Raw genomic sequence first — 21668 nt, 5'->3', positions numbered from 1 at the left:
AGAAAGTAAGGGAGGGAGGAGGGGAGATAAGGGAGTACACTATTTTCTCTCCCAAGAATGAGGCAGTATGATGCAGAGGAAAGAACACTGGACTGTGAGGTTTTTGGGATTTGTTTTTGTTTTAATCTTTTTGCCTCTTGCTAACCATGTGACCTTGGGCCAGTCAACCAGTCTGTTTGGCTTTTAATTTCTTCACCTATAATATATTGCATTGAGGGAGTTGTTTTCTCCTTTCTCAGCTTATTGCTATGTAAAACTGTATAAGGCTTTTCAGAGAAATAAGTTCTAGGGCATGTGTAATTTAATTCCACATACATTAGGAATCATAATAGATTAATTTTGGTAAAGTTGAGAAAATCTCACAGGTAATATGGTGGAGGTTATATGCCAAGTACAGTATTTTTATGTTTATGTTTGTCTCCTATTAAGGTCCTTATTCATTTATTAGTTCTGCTATATATACATTGTGCTCATCAGGTTCTGATCTTCTGAGTTGCAAGTGTGGCTTATTTTGTTTTTGTTTTTTCTTGTATAAGACAAGTATGAGATTCTGTATTTTATATTCCTTGAACACTGACCTCAGTATTTGTGGAGAAGGTAGTTTTATATAACCAGAGCATGCAACAGATTGTTTTTATCTACTAGAATTACAGTATATTTCCATTTTAATTTTATCAACAGCAGATTTGTCTATATCTTTAAGGAGAAGTAGTTTTCACTTTGCAACTAGATTTTCTGATTTATCTAAATAGTATTAATTTGAATACCTTTGATGTTGTTTTGAAAGCAATATTTTAAATAGCAACTATTGTTATTCAATGGCAAATTGCCAGGATAATATAGAGCATTCACTTGATTTAAACTTTTCAGAAAAGGAAAATTATACTGTGTATCTTGCTAGTTGGTTTAGATATACAACACCAAATCTGCCCTTTATTTATTTATTTTTCCTTTTTATATTTTGAAGTAATTTGCTTTTCTAAGATTAGTGTGCATATTTCTTTTTTTTCCTAAAAAAAAATCACATTTTGACAAACCATTAATTTCTTTGAATCCCTAGGAGAACAGCTCCTCCTTTCCTTTTTAAGTAATTTTGTAATTACATTCTAAATTCTTTTTCAAGTAGCTGTAATGGCATTGCTATTCTTTTGTCCTGACATTTTTTCACGATAAACAGGGCTGCCCTGGAGAATATATGTGTGGCAAATAGTAGGTACATAACAAAAGTTTGTTGAGAGAGTGGATAAATGAAGTATGATTTAACCAATAAAATTTTCTTCTGCTCAAAATTTTAGTCTTACTACTAATTTTAAATTCTCTGACATTAGTTATTATTACATAGAAAAGAGCAAAAATATTAGCAAAATTATTCACTTCATCTAGCACCATTGATCAGAAGGGCTTCATTTTTGGTTTCTTTCACTGTTTTAAATAAAACTGCTGATTCTTTTGCTTTTTATTACCAACATATCCAGGCAAGTTGGTTGTTCTGTTCTTCTGGACTCTTAGTAGTATGCATTTAGCACTTATTTATTTTTAGTGTATATATCTTTTGATAACACGTATATATTCTTTACTGGACTTTTGGCATATTAAGGGCCTAACTGGGTACCTGATAAATATTTCAGCAAATGTCAATAAATATTTGCTGAAAAAATAAATTTTAGATGTGCATTTTTGTTTATATATTTAAATAGTATTTACTGGATGTTACGAAGAAAATTGATCTGCACCTTCCCTTTTAAGCAGTGTGTGTGTGGGTGTATGTGTGTGTGTGTTTCTGCATCAGTGTTGTGTCTTCTTCAGCAGGTGGAGAAGCAGACAGTGTTACAAAAGCTATAATGTAGAGACTGTACCCTTGAAGATCTTAATGACTAGTACCCTTGAAGACATTTTTACGTTTGTGATAATATACACATCTATTTTTAAAAAAAATAATTACTCTTAGATAAGTACTACTAAAAATACAAACAAGATATCAATACGATAAAAGTTAATGCCTTTTTTCTTTGTTCATTTGAATTCCTTAGACATATTCATTCTTGACTCTTTGGTGTATATGCTTAGAGACTTCTTAGATAATTGTAGATGAAATTATCCAATACATTACAGAGATTGGAATGCTGGAGAAAATTTATTATGTATGATGTCTTATCAACCCCTGAGTTAAACTCTCCTGAATAATTATTTCACTGTAACTTTGAGAAATACATTTATGACAGGCATTCTAGAACACTTGAAAGGCTCTGTGATAGCTGATTGCAGGCTGAGAATGACAAGGGAAAGAGGCCGCCACTGAAGGGGGGTTCCTTGAACTCAGTGGAGAGGATGAGGTTTCTGATAGACTTGGGCTAACAGGCAGCACTTAATTGATAAAGTCGAGATGGGTGTGGTTACCATAACTGATAAAGAATAAATTGACCTGTAGCGCTCTTTGGTGTTGCCTAACTGACCGTGATGTCCTTAGCACTCAAACAGGTGGATGACCTAATAAATTCTAACTCGATTGCTACAAATGAAAATAAAACTCTATGGGTGGCAAAAAGAGGCTTGAATCATATCACTAGGGAGTCACAGCCCTTCATCCATTCCCCATACTTGAGTCGGCTCGTGGATCTGAACCCCTTTAAAAAAGGGATAGTCACATCCCATTGAGAAAGGAGTCTTGTATATGTCAAAAATTAAACTGTAAAATAATCTTGTTACATTGCAGCCATTTATAGAGTGACCCTGCATTGGTGAAAGGGAAATAATTCAATTGGAGAACTCAACACTGACTCTAAAAACACTATTTGCTGAGGAACCCAAACATCGCTGTAGTAGACCTGTAACAGCAAGGGCTTAATAGAGTTCTGGCTTCAGTCTGTGTCACCATAGGCCCAGTGGTTCCCTGAATGCACCCCAATTCCTGAGTGAGTAATTGGAATAAACATACTTAGCCACTGTCAGAAACCCCTAATCCATAGAATCTCTTTTTGTCCCTTTTTAAATTTTTTTCTTAATTTACGTTTGTTCTTTTGTACTTTTAGATAAAAGGCACATTTTGCATGCTTTATGGTTAGTCTTAAGTTGACTGTTTCATTCATGCCATTGTTTCTTTTTTAACTCCAATAGTTATTCCCCCTATTTTGTATTTATATAAAAATTATTAAAGTGTATGTGTTCAGAGACATCACCCCCTGGCTTATACCTCACTAATCAGGACATGGTCTTTACCAGCTTACTGTCTTCCCTGAAATTAATTTTCTTAAAGAAACAAACAAACAAATATCTTTTGGAACTATTGTGTGATACAATCTAATGAAGGGCAGGAAATGGCTGAACAGAGGAGAAAGAGAAATTTTCATTGTAAGGGACTCCATTTAAGAAAGAAAAGAAAGGAAGAAGGAAGGAAGAAAGAAAAGAGGAAGGAAGGGAGGGAGGGAGGGAAGAAGGGAGGGAGAAAGAGCAGGGAATTGACTTAGGAAAGATAAATAAAACAAGTACCTATTCTTCTTAACTTTAAACTACAAGCTAGAGACCCTGGGAGGGTAAAAGCTGCCTTTCAGTAGAGAATGTTGAGATACATAGTTAGTGGAAAAAGTGTGAGAATGTAAGATGTTTGTGAACACTTAGAATGTACTAATTCCTCACTCCTACCCACCTTTCCATGCATTGATGATTTGGTTTTGAGCAATGCTGTGAACTTAGAATTGCTTTATTATTTTCTTATCTTTCGACAAATAGCCAATCTTCAACTTCATTGAAACTATCTATAAAGACCAGCCACCTGGATTCCAGTTATTGTCAAGTTACTTCTTTTATTCATGTTACTTCTATTATATATTTTAAATATTGAAGTGTTAAATTGTCATTACTGAGCGTAGTTTTTATAAGATCATGAACTTTTGAAATAGATGCTGACCCAGCATCAACAGATTTTTATATTTTCATGTGTTCAGTGAAATCATTATGGCCTCCAGGGTGGATTGCAAATACTGGCAAGCATTTTATTTAAGTTACATGCTCATCACCAACTTTTTTGAAAGAGAAAAAGAAATGTAATGTTTACTTTTTTATTAGTCATTACTAGTGACATTAGTCATTAGCTTACTACTGTTGAAATGATTTATTATACTTAGTAAAAAAGGACAGAAAGCACTGTAATAAGAGTATTCAAACTACTCTATATTCATTAAAATAGAATGTTGAACTTCTATTTGCTATACATTTGTGATATCAACTTCAATCATAATAGATTACAATTTTCCATATTTTCCACTGACACTCTCATCTAAAGGCCTAATAGCTTTGTGGATCTCATGGACTACATCACAGCACAGCTGGCTAGTATATCTCATGGACCTGCAGGGACACTTGCTTATTTCTGCACGCCCACCCCTCCCACAGTGACCCATACTAGATGTTGCTACTTTTCCAAGGGAATGTGTGTCTAATAAGAGTATTTCATTTTAACAGTGAACATCTGTATTTTCAACAAAGGTGTTAGTTACATTATCCCTGGAAAGGGATGAGAAAAAATGATGTATTCTGACATAAGCACATGCACATGAATCTCACCCAAGAGTACCTGAGAACATGATAGAAGCTCTATGTACAGAATAGAGGTCTATCAAGCCCACCCCTTGCAGGCTGGGCTCCTCAAAAATCGACTCTGAGAAGTAATTCACTTAAAATGCTTATTAAGAATCAACACCTATGAATGGAAAAGGAAGGAAGTGGGATTGGGTGGAGAAAGGAGTTGAGCAGCCAAGCAGGCTCTACAAAGCCTCAGCCAAACTGGCAGGAAGCTTTGGAGCAAATACTGCCCATCAGAGTTGCCTGCATAAAGCTAAAATATCCCTGCCTTGTTCAGTCACTGGAGATGAGCTTTTCTTGGAAAGACATTTGCCCTGCCCATGCGGCAGGCCGTGACCTAGCTGACAGCTAGAGCCCACCTGCTTACTGCACTCCCCACAGCTGGACAGTTACTTCATTGAAGCAGGATGGGGGGCGGGGGGACTCCTCTGTATCGATCACAGCACAGCACCATCTTTTATTAGTAATATTTAATAAAAATAAAATTGAGATAAATACTAAATTAAGCAAGTTGTTAAATAGCATAAACCAGAAATGTCCCAGGTAAACCAAGACGTATGACGACCCTCCTTATTAGTGACTTTGGCAAAATTCCCTTCCTGTCCTTAAGCATATGTTCTTTAAGGGATTCAAAGTTGAAAGGTGATTTAAAGATCACGGAACTTCTCTGACTCATTTTTCAATTGAAAAAAGGAACTAAGAACAGAGATGGCCTGAGCTGGTGTGGCTCAGTGCATTGAGCGCCTGCCTCTGAACCAAAGAGTCACCAGTTCGATTCTCAGTCAGGGCACATGCCCACGTTGTGGGCCAGGTGCCCAGTAGGGGGCGCGCGAGAGGCAACCACACATCGATGTTTCTATCCCTCCTTTCTCCCTCCTTTCCCCTCTCTAAAAATAAATAAATAAAACCTTAAAAAATAAAAACCAGAAAAAAAATCTTACCTTAACAAAAAGAGAACAGAGACAGAAGTTGCTAGAGGACTCGCTTTCTGGCAACCGATTCGATATCTTCTATTAGAACCTGTTGTTTCTAAGTGTCGCAATGAGTAAAGAAAGATTTGTTCTTTGGCATACCCTTTCTCATGTGTAGTCACTTATAACACTGCCTGTATTTTGAGATAACTCTCAGTGTTTCTTGGGAAAGCATATCAATGTTATGATTTTAGTTTTAAGTTTGTTTCAGTTTTAGTTTTAAGTTTGAGTATGGAAATGGTGTCTATTTCTTTGCAACATTTATTTTGTAGCTCTGTATAGTACATTGCATTGTTCTAGCTATTGTAAAAACTAAAGTTAAGTCTAATGGGTCTGCCTCAGATCCCTTAAGGATTTAGTTTCAGTGCTTTCTGGAAAAAAAAATTAAAACTTGCAAATTGAGTATAACATGAGCATTAAGAGAAAGACTGCATCTATTAATAAAAATGTCAAGAACTTCTTTTCTGGTTTTTTAAAGGAAACATTGTCACTCTTTAGAGATGTTTTATCTATTTTCTTTCCTTGCCCATTATAATCTAGTATTTAAGAAATTAAAATACTCCTTTCCATATTGGAGACTGTGGAGGGGCAAAAGGATTTACCTTGGAGGAAACAATGATTTGGAGTTGGTAAAACCTTGACAGAGTCCTTCCAGCAATTTCTTAGGTTCTTGTTAAAGTGCTAATTTGGTGGCTGTAATCACCTCTCTAGATATAAAGGACTTTTAGATTTCAAAAGAGTAACAGAATCAGCATCACCTTTATATTTATATTCTATCTTTAATTTTTCCCCCTTTTTTTATAGTGGTAGGGAAAAGATTTTATTTTATTCTCATCCCAGGAATATATTTGCATACTTTTTTGTTGTATTATGCAAATTCTTATGCCATTTGTTACAATCTGAATATTGAGGAGGTTTACAGATTGGCCATTTTCCATAAAGGGGAAAATAAATAACTTGTCACAATAAATGTACAAAAAAGTTGAATTCAAATTGGGAAGTATTTTATTTTTCTTGCCTTTGTTTTTCAGTAATTAACTGTATTTTATCACTATTGATCAGCCAACAAATCCAAATTAATGTAATTATGTACAGTAAGTTAACCAGGTCTGGTAGCCTCAGAATCTTTTTTGTTGATTGAACCAGAGAAAGGAAGAGTGGGTGAAAATCTACAAAAGCTTGTGTTAATTAAGCTATACCCCCTACTGGTAGAAAATCATGTTCAGACATTATCATATTATTAGTCAGCTTATCAGAATATCACTTTGCAGAAAATCCTCTCATTCTTTTCAGTGGCTTTGATGAAATTATTTTAAGAAGCCCTGGGAATTTACTGAGCCCTACTATTTGAATGACTACCATTTTCTTAAGAAATAGACTTTGGGCCTACAAAGAAAGCAAATCATCTGATGTGACATTTTGCTACAAGAGAACAGTATTACTTTAAAATTTACAATTACTTTAAAATTACAAAGGGAACATCAATTTATTTGGCTCTTTTTTTCCTAGCATCATATAAAGAATGGGATGATAATTAAATAGTTGATAGGCAGAATCTGGGAAACTAAATAAAGACTATGTAAGAATTATAAACAATTTTCATTCACTTGGATTTTTCTAAGGATAATTTTAATCATTTATTTTTATTCCCATAAAGAAAAAATAAACAGTTGTGTTTATGGGATAAAGTTAATTGTTTACATTTAAGAATTTATGAATATATAATAAAAAATAGAAATTTTTAAAAGGACATAATTTTCAAGAAAAAATTTTTCTGAAAATTTGAAAACACTTATTCACAAAGATATAGGCACCCCTATGTTCACTGCAGTATTATTCATGGTGGACAAGACATGGAAACAATCAGAGTGTCTTTTGGTAGATGATTGGATAAAGGTGTGGTACATATATACAATGGAATACTCCTCAGTCATAAGATGAACTACTGCCATTTGCAACAACATGGATGAACCTTGAGAATATTATGCTAAGCAAAATAAGTCAGTTAGAAAAAGCTAAGAGCCATGTGATTTCACTCATATGTGGAATATAAAACTGAAACTCAGACACAGGCCAGAGGAAAGGAGGGTGGGAGGGAGAGTAAAGAGTAAAGGGGGTCAAATATATGGTGATGGAAGATGATTTGACTTTAGGTGGTGGGTGCACAATGCAATACACAGATCATGTACCATAGGAATGTGCACTGGAAACCTATATAATGTTATTAACCAATGTCACCTCAATAACTTTAATTAAAAATAAACAAAATATATAATTTTAAGGTATAGTTTATATTTTATATTGTATACATGTGAACAGTTTTTTTGACAGGGATAGCTACTCAAATATCTTCATGTTCTCTTGAAGGTATTCCTTGTTTTTATAGTATTCAGATTAAAGGATGCTCCAAATGTAGGAATATTAATTATAGATTTTATAGTTTGGGTAGCTTTATAAGTGAGCCCTTATTTACTACTTTGGTTCTCTGTGTGTTGGGGGAGGTTTTTATTTTTATTTTTTGTCTTGTTTTATTTTAGGCCTATCAATGTACTGTAATCTTCAGATATTTTCTTCCAGATTTATAATCAAATGTACTTACTTTGCACTTATATAATTGGGGGAAAACCAATAGCTATATTATACTCTAGTTGTTTGCATTAAGAATTCTGATTTTTCTTTGCATTTAAATCAGCTTGGGAATCATACAGTAATACTTTAATTCATATTTATTTTTGGCACCCAAGCATATAACATATTCAGTATAGCTGTTTGATCAAATAGTTCTTTACTTGATGTGTAAAGTTCATCATGTTTGCTATTGGGTCTTGGGCTTTATATTTCAAGACTTTTTAAGAAAAAGATAAATGGAGGGTGGTAAAGGAAAAGGAGAAATACTACAAATAACTCATTTAATGGTGTGCTACATAAATCGGAAAGTAGACTGAAAACCAGGGGTCATATCATCAGAAGAATTTCTAGACATTTCATTGAAATATATTTTAATTCTGTTGATTAAAAATTGCAGTATATTAGTCAATAATATACCTTAATTTTTAAAAATATGAACTCATATTAAAGAGTAAGTATACTTAAAAGAGAATAAACTACTTTCATGTGGACTGTAAAGTACAACCACCTGTGTTTAGGTCTTTTTAATTCTTCCCTACATGTATTATAAGAATTGTCCGAGTGGTGAAAACACATAGAAGAGTAGAAATCAGTTAAATATCCAATTCACTATGTTTTAATAAATATGAAGATAAAAGATCACATCCTGCTTCTCAGCCATATTTTGTAGCCACAGTGCTCATGAATGTTTAACATCTAACTATTCAGTAACTGGGAAATAGTGGATGTCATCAAGTGTAGATTTTTAACATTTTATGGAAATTGCTCACCTTCAGTTAGTGACAGATTTATTGAAGCCTGGAGTTTCAGCTTTGTGCGCTGTCTCAGCCCAATGGTGCTATCTGTCAGAGCTGAAGTATAGGTCCCCTTTCTTCTGGTGGTTGATAGCATCTGGGGTCTTCTAAAGCCATTATGATTAACCTTAGCAAATAGCTTTCTATATTCAGCAAAACTGGAAATTGGAAATATTCTTTCAGCTAATACTTATCTAACATCTTAATATGTGTGTATCAGATAATGTTCCATATTCTGGTGACCCTGTACCCATCTACTATATCTACCATATAGCAATAAAAATGTAGTGTGATAAATTCTGTGAGAATGTAAGCACAGAGTATACCAGAAGTACAGAGTAGAGCCATCTATTCCAGATTTGGAAGAGGAGGGAAAGAAAGCAGGGATCAAGGAAGCCTTCCATTAGGGGTTGCTCCAGAGGTAATAAATATCTAGTCCTAGAATTATGGGATCCATATTAGAGTGATAGATCAAGCAACACATATAGCTGTACGGTGTAGTTATGTCTAAGGTAGAACTGAGGATTCTTCCTTCCTCTGCTTTTCCTTCTCTTGCTTTTATCATGTTCTTTTGCCCTCCTTCCCTCCCTCCCTCCCTCCCTCCCTCTCTCCTTCTCTCCTTCCCTCTCTCCCTCCCTCCCTATCTCACTTCTTCCCTCCTCCTCCCTCTCTCCATGCCTTTTTCTCTCGCTCCCTCTCTTCTCGCTCCTTCCCTCCTTTCTTCATAACCAACTGCATAAGGACAGAATTTTATTAAAATCTTGGTTCATGGGCTAATATTATCATTGGACAGTTCCTGACCCTGATTTACTCATTTATTCACTCATTTATGATACTATAGTTAATACATGTGTAATATTAACAACTACTTAAACCTCCCTTTTTGCTTTTTTATTTAATCCCCTTACTCCTCCTAAAAGATAGCTATTATCCTGAGTTGTGTATGTCATTCCTTTTTTCATTGTTTTTTTTTCCATTTATAACAATCCTAAACAATACACTGCTAAGTTGTTGTTTTAACTCAGCAAAAAAATGATATTCTTCTATATGTAATCTGATTAGTATTTTTTTCTACCTAACATACTAATATGATTACTATGTTTATATTTGTAACTGAATTTATATTTTTATTTCAATTAATACTCCATAGTGTGAATGTACCACAAATTGTCCAGTCTCCTGTTGATGAGCAAGTGTTTACATTGTGTTCTTAATGAACAGTGATGCTATGAATCTTTTTTTACTTACTGCCTGATACATATGGGAAGGTTTCTTCAAAGTATATATCTGGGAATGGTTATATTAGCTCATAGAGCATGCAAAGGTTAAACTTAAAAGATAATTCCAAATTACTTTAATTCCTACCAAAAATATAGAAAGCTTACTTACATTGGTCTTGTGAGATTAATTTCTCTCACTTACTTGCCATGTAATATGCATGCTCTCTAATGGTATGTGATTTTGGCTTGCATTTCCCAGGTTACCAGTGAGATTGTGCATCTCTTGGTATATTTATTGGTCATATGTGTTTCCTCTAATCTTCCAGTTATAGGGCTTTATTATTCTATACTAGTAAAAGCTTGCTGTTTTTTACATTTGGGGTTGTTATGATATCCTAATTATAAAAAGACATGCAGTCATTAAAGTGAAATAGATATATTTTTGTAGTATAGAAAATGGTGGGTAAATTTCTAATAAAGGATGCACAGTCAAATAGTGAATAAATTTAAAAGAATAAGACATAATTTTATTTTGAAAGTATTTTCATGATTTTTTTTTACAGGTTAATGTTTATTTTTCTTTTGACAGAACGATTTCGAGACTTACTACTTCCTTCACCTAGTCAAGACTCCGAGATTCTGCCCTTTGTTCAGACTAGAAAATATCCCAAGTAAGCAATAGGAGTTCACTGGGTATTGAAAGGGGAATGGGCAAGTAAGTAATGGGAGAGGTTTGGGAGGACAAAGACAAAATTTCTTAAGGTTTCTGGAAAAAGCCAGGATAACCTAACCTAATTAATTTGGGAATCTCATGAAATATAATGTCTCAGGCTCTGCACAGCTGAGTCAGAGAGGGAAAAAAAAAGACTTGCTTACAAGTGCAGCCAGCTATAGCTGGGAACTGTTGCAAAGTGCAAACCATGATTGTCTGTATCAGTGTCTGGTCGCACGCGCATGCGTGTGTGTGTGTGTGTGTGTGTGTGTGTGTGTGTGTGTGTGTGTGTTTTGCCTGATGCTGTATCAACAGAGACAGATACTTTTTGAGTGATCCATCATTGGTTTCCTGTTTCTATTCTTTAAATGCAAGGATTCATTCACAGTGTAAACAATGGCTTTCAAATAACCCATGCTAGATACGATTTTAGCAATTTCTGTATATTCCTCTTTACTGTCTTTATAGTCGTTATGAGAAGTGGTATCTCCTGACCCTTTCTAATAGGGCAGATCTTTACTCTCTTAGATGCTGCAGATATACTTATTGGTTGAAGGAATATGCCTTCATCTTTCCAGAGAATAAAGAATTACCATGTTGTGTTTTTTTTTCAAGCATCCTCTTGTTTTTTTTTTTTAATTCTTTCTCTGTCCCTATGAGATGTAAATCCTTTTAAAAGCTTCTTGCCAGTTTTACAATGCAGGAATGTCTTTTTAAAAAAACTTTTTGTTATTGTTCAAATATATTTGTCTCCATTTACTCACCACCATTTTCCTCTGCCCCTCCCACTCTCACCTCCCTGCCTCAATCCCTCCCCACCTTGGCACCGTCCATGAGTCCTTCATACATGTTCCTTGATTAGATCCTTCCCCTTCCTTTCCCCACTACCCGCCTCCCTCCTTCCCTCTCGTTTCTGTTAGTTTCTTTTTTCTTACAATGTTGCTGGTTATGTTTTCCTTGCTTATTTGTTTTGTTGATTAGGTTCCACTTAGAGATGAGATCATATGGTATTTGTCTTTCACCCCCTGGCTTATTTCACTGACCATAATGCTCTCCAGTTCCAACCATGCTGTCACGAAGGGTAGTAGCCCTCCTCTTTCTAAAGACTGCTGGATGCTGGTATTCTTTTCTATAAAAGCTTGGAGCATCCTCTACAGTATGAATGACTGCCTCTCTTTACCAGCTAATATGCAAAATGCTAAAGAATTAATGAATTTATATCTTAAATAACAAAGGAAGGTCATCAAGTTAAAGAATTAAAGCTTGGTTTATACATTTTTCATCAAAACTAATTACTATGCTAAATGATTCACTCTTTGATTGGTTTGGCAATTTGTTCAGGTATTCACTGAGCCTCTATTTCTAGCATAATTTACCCCCCCAATAGTTAGCTTTAATAATATTTACTTAACTCTCTTGCCTTTGCCAGTGTGGCTCAGTGGGTTGGAGGGTTGTCCTATAACCAAAAGGTTGCGGGTTCAATTCCTGGTCAGGTCACATACCTAGGTTGCAGGTTTGATCCCCATTCCAGTGCATATGACTCCCAGTCTGGGCACGAGCAGAGGGCAACAGGTCAATATTTCTCTGTTCCATTGATGTTTTTTTCTCTTCCTTCCTCTCTAAAAGCAATTTAAAAAATGTCCTCAGGTGAGGATTTTAAAAAATTAAAAAAATATATTTACTTAACTCTCAAAACGACAATAAATATAGGATCCAAATAATTTTTCATCATTTTAGATATTAATCCCAATTTAATCTCTGGCAATAATATTCCAAATCCCACATAACACACAGGGACGCACCTATGCCTGAACAGCCTGGCACGCATATGTTATTCTTACTTGTACATTTTGACAGGGAGGATAGAGGTGCCTAAAGCAACTGTTGCATGTCTCTCAATATGTTTCTTTTTTCCCACAGCGGCTATTTACAGAGGCCGGTGATGCCTGCTTTTCTGCCTCTTAGGCTACTGTCTACCTGATACCTTTGATTAAAGAGGGGAATCAGAGTGGTTCTCAGCTGGTAATCTGTTTGCAGCTATTTCCCTAAATTGTCTTAGCTATGTGGTCTTACATGTATTCTTTGTGTTCTTAGATAACTTTTCTGATAGTCATGTGATCCATTCTAATATTTAAGTGAGACATCGTGTTACAATCTTTTGACAATGTCTGATTGGGGTAGATATTCCTTTTGGTATCTGTGGATTTAAAAAATAAATTCATCCATTAATGCCACGCACACCATAGACTCTGAAGCAGATTGCCTCACCAGCTGATGTTGTGACCTGGGACACCTCACCTTCTGCTGCTCAGTCCCACTGGTGTGACTAACACTCAGGGATGTTATGAAGATTAAATAAATTAAACAAAAATGCTTAGAATTCAGGTTAGCACATAGAAATGTTCTAATGGAAAGTTTTAGTAGTCATTTAAAATTACATGTAGAATTAATTAATTTGCCTACTTTCAGAACCGTAGGGAAATAGATTATTGATCAGTCTTGGAGGATAGCTCTTATAACAGCATAACTTTTGTCAACCTGCCCTTTTGAATACTTAGGGAAATATATTTATTTACTATTTCTAAGTTATTGTTAGATGCTAATGTGAGACACTGCTTTAGTGACCACCTAACATTTTTATGAGGTATAGTTTTCTAAACTATCAAAAGAAAGTATGCTAATTAAAGGTTTCTGGGTCTGAATTATATTTATATATATAAACCCTGAGTTAAGTATAATTTGCCTATTTAAGTTACAGAATGTTGAGCATTTTCATCTTCCCATTGCCCATTCAACGTCGGGTTTGGCAGTAGAATTTTGGAGGTGTTAATGGAATTGGTGGGGATGGTTAATAGACTTCTGTTTGTGCGGTGCCTAAGGAGTGTTGATTGGCCCAGGCAAGGGCACAGGAGTTAAAACTCTGGGCACAAACAATGCCCATATAAAAATTGTTGGGGTAGGAAAAGAGAGAGTTGTTGTATGGCCAGTTAGTAAATATGAGCGGGTAGGGATTTGTGTATGTCTAGACCTAATTTAAACAAATTTTCAATTATTTATTGTTTTAAGTGTCCTTTATTCTCTCATTTATATTCACTCTCCAATATACTGTCATTTATTTATTCACTGTCAAAGATTACTAAAAGTCAAAGAATTTTAAATTTTTGACACAAAAATTTCTGGAAAGCTGAAATTTAATCAAACCATTGTTACTTGTTGCTTTTATTTGCAACACAGCATACTTATTTACATTGAGACCTTTTCCCTCCCTCTTCTGGTTGTTTTACTGACTCATTGAATAGAAACTTTATTAGTGACAGATGTTTTAAGGGCTAAAACATGGATAAAGAAGCAACTTATTTGCCCTATATTAGTGTCACAGAGTGATGTTTACTGAGCATAATGCAGCCGACCATTGAGATTTACTCTACACTGGTTAATGTAGACTGATTAGTGGAGTATGGTAATTCGGACTGGGGGTAGGCTCTCTAGTCAACATAGTATCTCTATGATCTTAAGCATCTTGTTATCAAGAGACACCTAGTAGTGGTGACACATGATAAAAGGTAAAAAGTATTCTTTATTTAAGAAGGGAAAAATTCATGAAGAACTGACCAGTTCTTGAAATGTGTGTGTATACACAGGCAAACATGCACATTTTAAGGGAAAGCCATTTTTTTAAATGTAACTTACCATGGTGCTGGGAAACACTGTTCTAAAACATGATAATGTTCATTAATCACATTCTTACATCCGTGAACTCACACTTAACCCATTGCCAAAACAAGGCACATCCATTCTAATCAGAATGTAACTGAAGATGTTGTGCCATGAAAATTCTCAGAGCATGAATAGGTGTGATTATTCATGAAACACAGAAAGAGGCAGATGAGTGAAAAGAAGAAAGTAAATGTATACTTAATACAAAGTAAACGTTGATTCATAATTTAGAGGGAAGACCTGGAGATGATGAAAAACTTGTTTTGTTGTTGGTTCCATAGTTGGTGCCATTGTTATTAACTTTGAAGAACTTAGGGTAAAATGTATTTCGACTAGAGGGTGGCTATAAATAATCCTGTCCTTGTAGGTACAGCTTGGGGATGTAAAATGATTTAAGACACTTGGCATAATTTTACTTACAAATGACTTGCAACCATTTTTGCAATTAGGCCAACAAAACATGACTGAATAATCACTCAGGAAAGTTTAACCACAGTGTGTATAAAAATATTGTGAAAATACAGGAATAAAACGCTGCATATCTCTGTTTGGTTTTCACAAAGATCAAGTTGTCTGTATGCTTAGTAACGGAACTGTTTAGAGAGAGGAATATTATTTAAGAAAAATTCAGAGCTGTTCCTCTTTGGCTTGGCTTGACACCAAAGAACAACCTTGATTGTTTGGGCAATAAAAGCAATGTCTCAACTCACTGTTATTTCCAATGCGTTACTTAAAATAGGCTTCAAACAGTGATATTGGGCAATATACTTAAACTGCAAAGCCTCAGATAACCTTTCCAGATTTTATCATTCTCCAGCTTATCTTTTTTTCTTCTCAATGAAAGTTTTCAATTCCTCTTCTTCTAAGTAGCCACCCTTCTTCAATAACTTCAATGCAAGCTGCACATCTACAGTATATTTGAGCTAAGTTTTTTCCATTCATAATAAAAATAATAACACTTAATGAACATATTTTTCATGCCAAGAATTGTGTTAAGTGCTTTATATGCATTATTTCATTTAATCCTTACCATTTCCCTACAAGTTAAGTAGTAGTATTTCTCAAATTTTCAAATTTTCAAATTTTATAGATCAGGGAACTGGAATATAGCAGGGTTAAGTGCCTTACCTAAAATCACATGGAAAGCTTGGTCTCACACCCAAGTCCCTTAAATTAAGTCATCCAAATTATATTTAATTGTTCTGTACTGCACCTAAGTCATTTATTTATCCATTCTTCAAATATTTATTGAAGAATTACTGTGCACCAGAAGCAATCACAATTACTGAGAATATAAAAATGATTAGGGCTTAGTGTATGGGTTTCAGGGGTCTAAAGTTAGGTGAGGGAAAAGCAGAATCAGAATTAAATGGAGAAATTAATTATAGCAATATGATAAGACATACACATTACAAGAAATGCATTAACATCATTGGGAGAAGAGAATAAACAGTACCTTCCTGTGTAGGTTATTCATATAAAGTTGAATTTTTCCCCTGAGTAAAATCTTGACAAGTGCTATGTATGACACCAGACAAAGAGGCTTTGTAGATGGAGCAAAAAGCATTAACAGCCTGGGCAGCCATGGAAGTGGATGGCTCATTGAGAGATCACCTTCATGTGCTATGGCTAAAAAACTGTGAGTGTGTGTGTGTGTGTGTGTGTGTGTGTGTGTGTGTGTACACATGGAATGCAGTAATGAGGATTCCCAATTCTTTTGATATTTGCCCACCTAGGAAAGCAAGGTGTCAGCATGAAGCTAATCTGTCATTAGGTAGTAGGTCCCAGTCCCTGGGCTGGAATTCACAAGTAAAAACCCTACCATCAGAATTGTAAAAGTGGCCTCCACCTCCTCCTGCCTCTTCCCGGAGTCACTGCCTGCGCAGCGCCGACCACCTGGCTCCCCGTGCTAACCGTCGATGTTTGTAGTTCTTACAACATGGCAGACATTGACAACAAAGAAGAGTCAGACCTTGGTCAAGATTTGGATGATGTTGAGGAAGTAGAAGAAGAAGAAACTGGTGAAAAAACAAAAATCCAAGTGCAACAGCTGACTAACTGTTCAGATGTCATAAAATCCTCAGATTCTTGCAGCTCTCCAAGAATGACTTGATGGTCTGGTAAGAACGCCAACAGGATACAATGAAAGCTTGCCTGATATACTTAAAAGATGAGTGAGTGCTCTCAAAAATCTTCAGGCTAAATGTGCACAGATAGAAGCCAAGTTCTATGAGGAAGTTCATGATCTTGAAAGAAAGTATGCTGTTTCTATCAGCCTTTATTTGATAAGTTATTTGAGATCATTAATGCAATTTATGAACCTACAGAAGAAGAATGTGACTGGAAACCCAGTGAAGAAGATGGAATTTTGGAGGAGCTGAAGATGATGGAAAATGAGAAAAAGGGTGAAGAAAAATAAGACCCCAAGGGAATTCTTGAAGTTTGGTTGAATTTTTGCTAAGAATGTTGACTTGCTCAGTGACATGATCAGGAACATGATGAACCTCTTCTGAAACACTTGAAAGCTATTAAAGTGAAGTTCTCAGAGCCAGCCCATGAGCTTTGTTTCAGAATTTCACTTTGAACCCAATGAATATTTCACAAATGAAGTGTTGACAAAGAAATATAGGATGAGGTCATAGCCAGATGATTCTGATCTCTTTTCTTTTGATGGACCAGAAATTAGGGGTTGTAGTGGGTACCAGAGAAACTGGGGAAAAGGGCAGAATGTCATTTTGAAAATTATTTCAAAGAAACCAAAACACAAGGGAAGTGACACAGTTTGTACTGTGACCAAAATAGTTTGCAGGGATTCTTTTTTTATTTTTTCAAATTTTTTTGCCCCTCCTGAAGTTCCTAAGAGTGTAGATCTGGATGATGATGTTGAATGAAGCTCTTCTTGCTGCAGACTCTGAAATTAGTCACTTTTTATGTGAGCATATAATCCCAAGATCAGTGTTGTACTTTACTGGAGAAGCTATTGAAGAAGGTGATGATAATTATGATGAAAGGGTTAAGAAGTGTATGAGGAAGAGGAAGAGGATGATGAGGAACGTGATCCAGACTATGACCTAAAGAAGGATCAAAACCCAGCGGAGTGCAAACAGCAGTGAAGCAGGATGTATGTCACCTTGAGGGTAACCTGCACTTTCATAACCTAAACACAACTACTATTTACTTAGCAGCCTTATGTTTTTCTGTTTTCATGGTGGACTCAGCATTTTTTTAAAGGCAAGGAATTAATATGTTAAAGACAGTTGTTTTTTTTTTTCTGCATGGCATTTTGACTAGTTTTTCTGCCACATATGCTGAATGCAGAAATTGTCTCTCACATTTTCATTCATTGCTACATAATTTGGTTCTTCAGGGGAATTTTTATCATGTAATTATTAGATTACAGCTATGAAGATAAACAACTGTTAAATAAAAAAAAGAATTGCAAAAGCAAGGTAAACCATAAAAAAAAACAAACCACTTCAAACCTGAGGCACTGCTGAAATTTTGAAGACTCTGGCTCAAACATATGATGAGTGAAGAAACTCTCTTAGTGCAAGGCTAATGGGCATACAGTAAAGATGCCTCACTGCTTTGTGACAGAATAACTGACTGTGGCCTCAGATGAGAACTGGTTCAAGGATAAAGCCAAGATGAGTCTATTGCAGCAAGGTCAGGAAGCTGAGTAAGTAAACACTTTTCAGGAGATAAGTTAAGCACATGTGACATTCCATCTAGTGCCTTTGAGAACAACTCATTTTCCTTTTTCTGTCCCTCCTACATTCACAGCTGTCATACATTTTCTCGGACCTCAGTTGTTTCTAGTTTTTTGATTTTATTGTTTGTCTGTTTGTTAAAAAATCATAAAACCCCATTTTAATATTCTTGCATAGAAACTACCTCCTTTTTGCATAAAGTGATTTATAGCTCCTCAACAATATTCTTAGCTCTAGAAGAGTGAGATGCTATCAGAGTTAAACCATGACTTTGGAAACAGTTTGTGAACTCTATAGTCAAAATGAATATTCAAATAGCAGTTAAAAGCTGGTCTTACACTAAATCTGTCAATTTATAATGGTTACGATAGTATAATTTTTATAATTATGTTTTATAGGAATACCTCGCCAAAGAGTTTTTCTCCCTGTAGACTTTTAATTAATGTCTTCTGTTTGTAAGGCCTTGATTGAATGATTCAGAATGCTAAGAAACAAACATCAATTAAAGTGGTTTTTCAAACAATGTTGCTTTTATTTGTACATGAGATTGCATAATCACACATTAATTACAGAGATTTCTTAGCCCGCTGCTGGTGAAGTTTCTTTTCTTAAGTTGTTTGAAAAGTCCAAATAACATGGACTACCACTCACTATCTTCCACTAAGTCTTAACTCGGATGTTAAGGGCTTATCCTGATCACCATACTTAATATCACCATCTACCAGCTCACGCCCTGTCTTCCTTACCTGCTCTATCACAAATATTGTGTCACATGGGATATTTTTAGACCTACAGGTCCTCAGACTCACACCAGACTGTCAGAAAATCTGGGGCTGGGGCCCGGCACTCTGTTTTAACAAGCCTTCGCGGAGATTCTGATGCACAGGAACATTTGGGGACCATAAGTGAAGCATAGAACAAATTTTAAGACTACCGCAGACTTTTGAACTCCCCCCTTTCTTGTTGTGTTTACTGATATGATTATCTTCTGGAAAAGAATAGTTTAAAATTGAAATGCCATCTTCTCTGATGGAACAATTAATTACATTCCTCTTTTCCCAAGATGAAGAAAGAATTGTTGTGGAGGATGACCTTGAACCCTTCCAGCTTCCAAAGCAGAATTTTCCAAGTTTCTTGACACAATGTATCCTTCTTGGATTTTTTCCCCCTAGGTGTGTGATTTCTAACCAAAATAATATATAATTGACTGTAATGATTAATATGTGATCATTAAGGACATGAGCTTTGGAGTCAAATGTACCCAAAATTTAATAGTAGTCTTTCCCCTTAATAGAAGGGTGGCTTTGAGGAAATTGTGTAACATATTTGAGTTTTAGTTCCCACTTCAGTAAAAAGGAGGTTATACCTTTCTGTGAAAGTTGTTGTGTGGATTAGGAGTAAAGATGTATATAGAAGATTTAGTGTAGGCCCCAAATTAAGTATTCAATGAAGTGTTCTTGTTATTATACGTCATTTTAGGTTTTAAAAGTAAGAGTCTAAGATAGTTTTTGATTTTTAAAAAAATTAGAACCTTTTGCCCTGGCCAGTGTGGCTCAGGTGAATGGAGCATCATCCCATAACTGAAAGGTTGCGAGTTCAATTCCTGGTCAGGGCACACATGTATGTTGTAAATTGGGTCCCTGGCCCAGGCACAAATGAGAGACAAACAGTCGATGCTTCTCTCTTGCACTGGTGTTCCTCTCTCTCTCTTCCTCGCACCCTTCCTCTCTCTCCAAAAGCAATGAAAAAATGTCAGTTGAGGATAAAACGCACATACACACAAAAATAGAATTTTTTAAAAGTCAAAGTCAACCAAATAAAGATAGAGGCAAATAATTTTTCCAAAAATGTACATTTACATCAGTACTAAATGGATGCAGATTGCTATACTTTATTATTAATAATAATATCAAACAGTTATCCATGCATACTGTTTCTAAGTACAATGTTAAAAGCTTATCAAATATAGTAGCATTCAGCTACATAAAACAGAAATGTCAGCTAAAAACGATGGGGCTTATCTTTCTCCTGTAACAAAATGCACCTAAATAAGTGGCACTGGTTTTGGTACAGTGTCCGGATGTTACATCTGAGGTGTCTGCAGGTCCCTTCTCCTTTCCCTCTCATGATCTTAAGATGACATCTTCAGCTTCACCATCATATCCTTATTCCAGGCAGAAGGAAAAGCAAAAGGCATAAAAGGTCCATACAAGGTGAGTGGGCTTCTCTTTCAAGAAACTTTTCAGAATCCCTACGCAAACATCTCTTTATATCTAATTGGCTTAAACTGTGTCTTACTTTGGACATTCCTTTAACTAGTCAAATTTTAACTGGTCAAATTTTACCACATTTTCCACCAGGGAAGAGAAGTACTCAGCGTGCTATGCAGAAAACAAGAGAATAGAATTAAAAAGTCTCTCTTCTCTTAGGAACCTGTCTTTGGTTACAAAGGAAAATCTGAAAGCACGCCTTTGCTTTGAACTGAAAATTTTCATTTACTTACATTTAGGTACATTCTACAACATTTTTAGTACCTTTATTTGTTCCATTCTACTTTTTCCGTTTCTTCCTCTTCTCTTTCTCTTTTTGTCTGTGACTATAAGATGTGTAATAAGGATAGAAGCCATGGTCTATTTCATAATTAAGTTGAGCTCTCTAAACTAATAGGAAAAAATGGCAAAAACAAAATATAGTGCAAAGAAGTTTTGGGTTTGAAAGTTTGCACAAGCTAAGAATTAGCCAGCAATGAAGATAAAGACTTGTTAGTACTTTCTTACAGCAGGAGGATAAGTTGCCATGTAGAAAAAGGAGGATAGCTAGGAAAAGGATGGGATGACTTGTTTAAGAAAAAAAAGTAGAATATTTGAGCCTAAAGGCATATAATGTCACAGAAAATAAAATAGCTCATTACCATCTAAATGACATTTCAAATTAAATACAGTTTCTGAAGTAGCATGTTTTATTGGAATGGCTGATTGTAGTGCAGAAATCTATAGATCTAATTTCAATCTTAAAGTTTCTTAACCAAATACTATATGCCTGCTATAAGCTTTCAGAGAGAGTTATTTTAGTAAGGTTTGCAGCTGTGTTTAAATATATGTTGGAGTGGGGTGTGAAATTTGGCTAGATGTTACACTTAAAAATTCACTAGGGGATGGGCAGTTTATAGTTCATGTTTCCAGTTAACTACCTAGTGTTGGAAAAGTTTGAAGAGTTTGGTAGCTTTTCTTTTATATTATTTGAAATAGTGCATATTATTAAAAGTTTTAAGTAGCATATTAATCAATCAAGCCTACATTAGCCAGCACAGATAACAAAAGGCAAAAACCATTTTTCCT

The 21668-nt window shown here is 35.2% G+C and overlaps 1 protein-coding gene and 1 pseudogene across 1 annotated transcript in view; both read left to right on the top strand.

The window, feature by feature from the left end:
- NOX4 (NADPH oxidase 4) overlaps positions 1-21668 on the top strand; it is a 187914-nt gene that overhangs the window by 123993 nt on the left and 42253 nt on the right. Inside the window, exon 13 of the mRNA XM_054576412.1 lies at positions 10781-10862. Within this exon, the coding sequence (XP_054432387.1) occupies positions 10781-10862 (82 nt within the window). The remainder of the gene's footprint in view (positions 1-10780; positions 10863-21668) is intronic.
- Positions 16542-17733, top strand: LOC129072828 (nucleosome assembly protein 1-like 1; annotated as a pseudogene).

Source organism: Pteronotus mesoamericanus, unplaced genomic scaffold, assembly GCF_021234165.1.
Source record: "Pteronotus mesoamericanus isolate MK-2021 breed Mesoamerican mustached bat unplaced genomic scaffold, CSHL_Meso_final contig_33, whole genome shotgun sequence".
Taxonomy (NCBI): Eukaryota; Metazoa; Chordata; class Mammalia; order Chiroptera; family Mormoopidae; genus Pteronotus; species Pteronotus mesoamericanus.
Note: the sequence above shows the minus strand (reverse complement) of the source record. Positions and strands in the feature narration are given on the sequence as shown.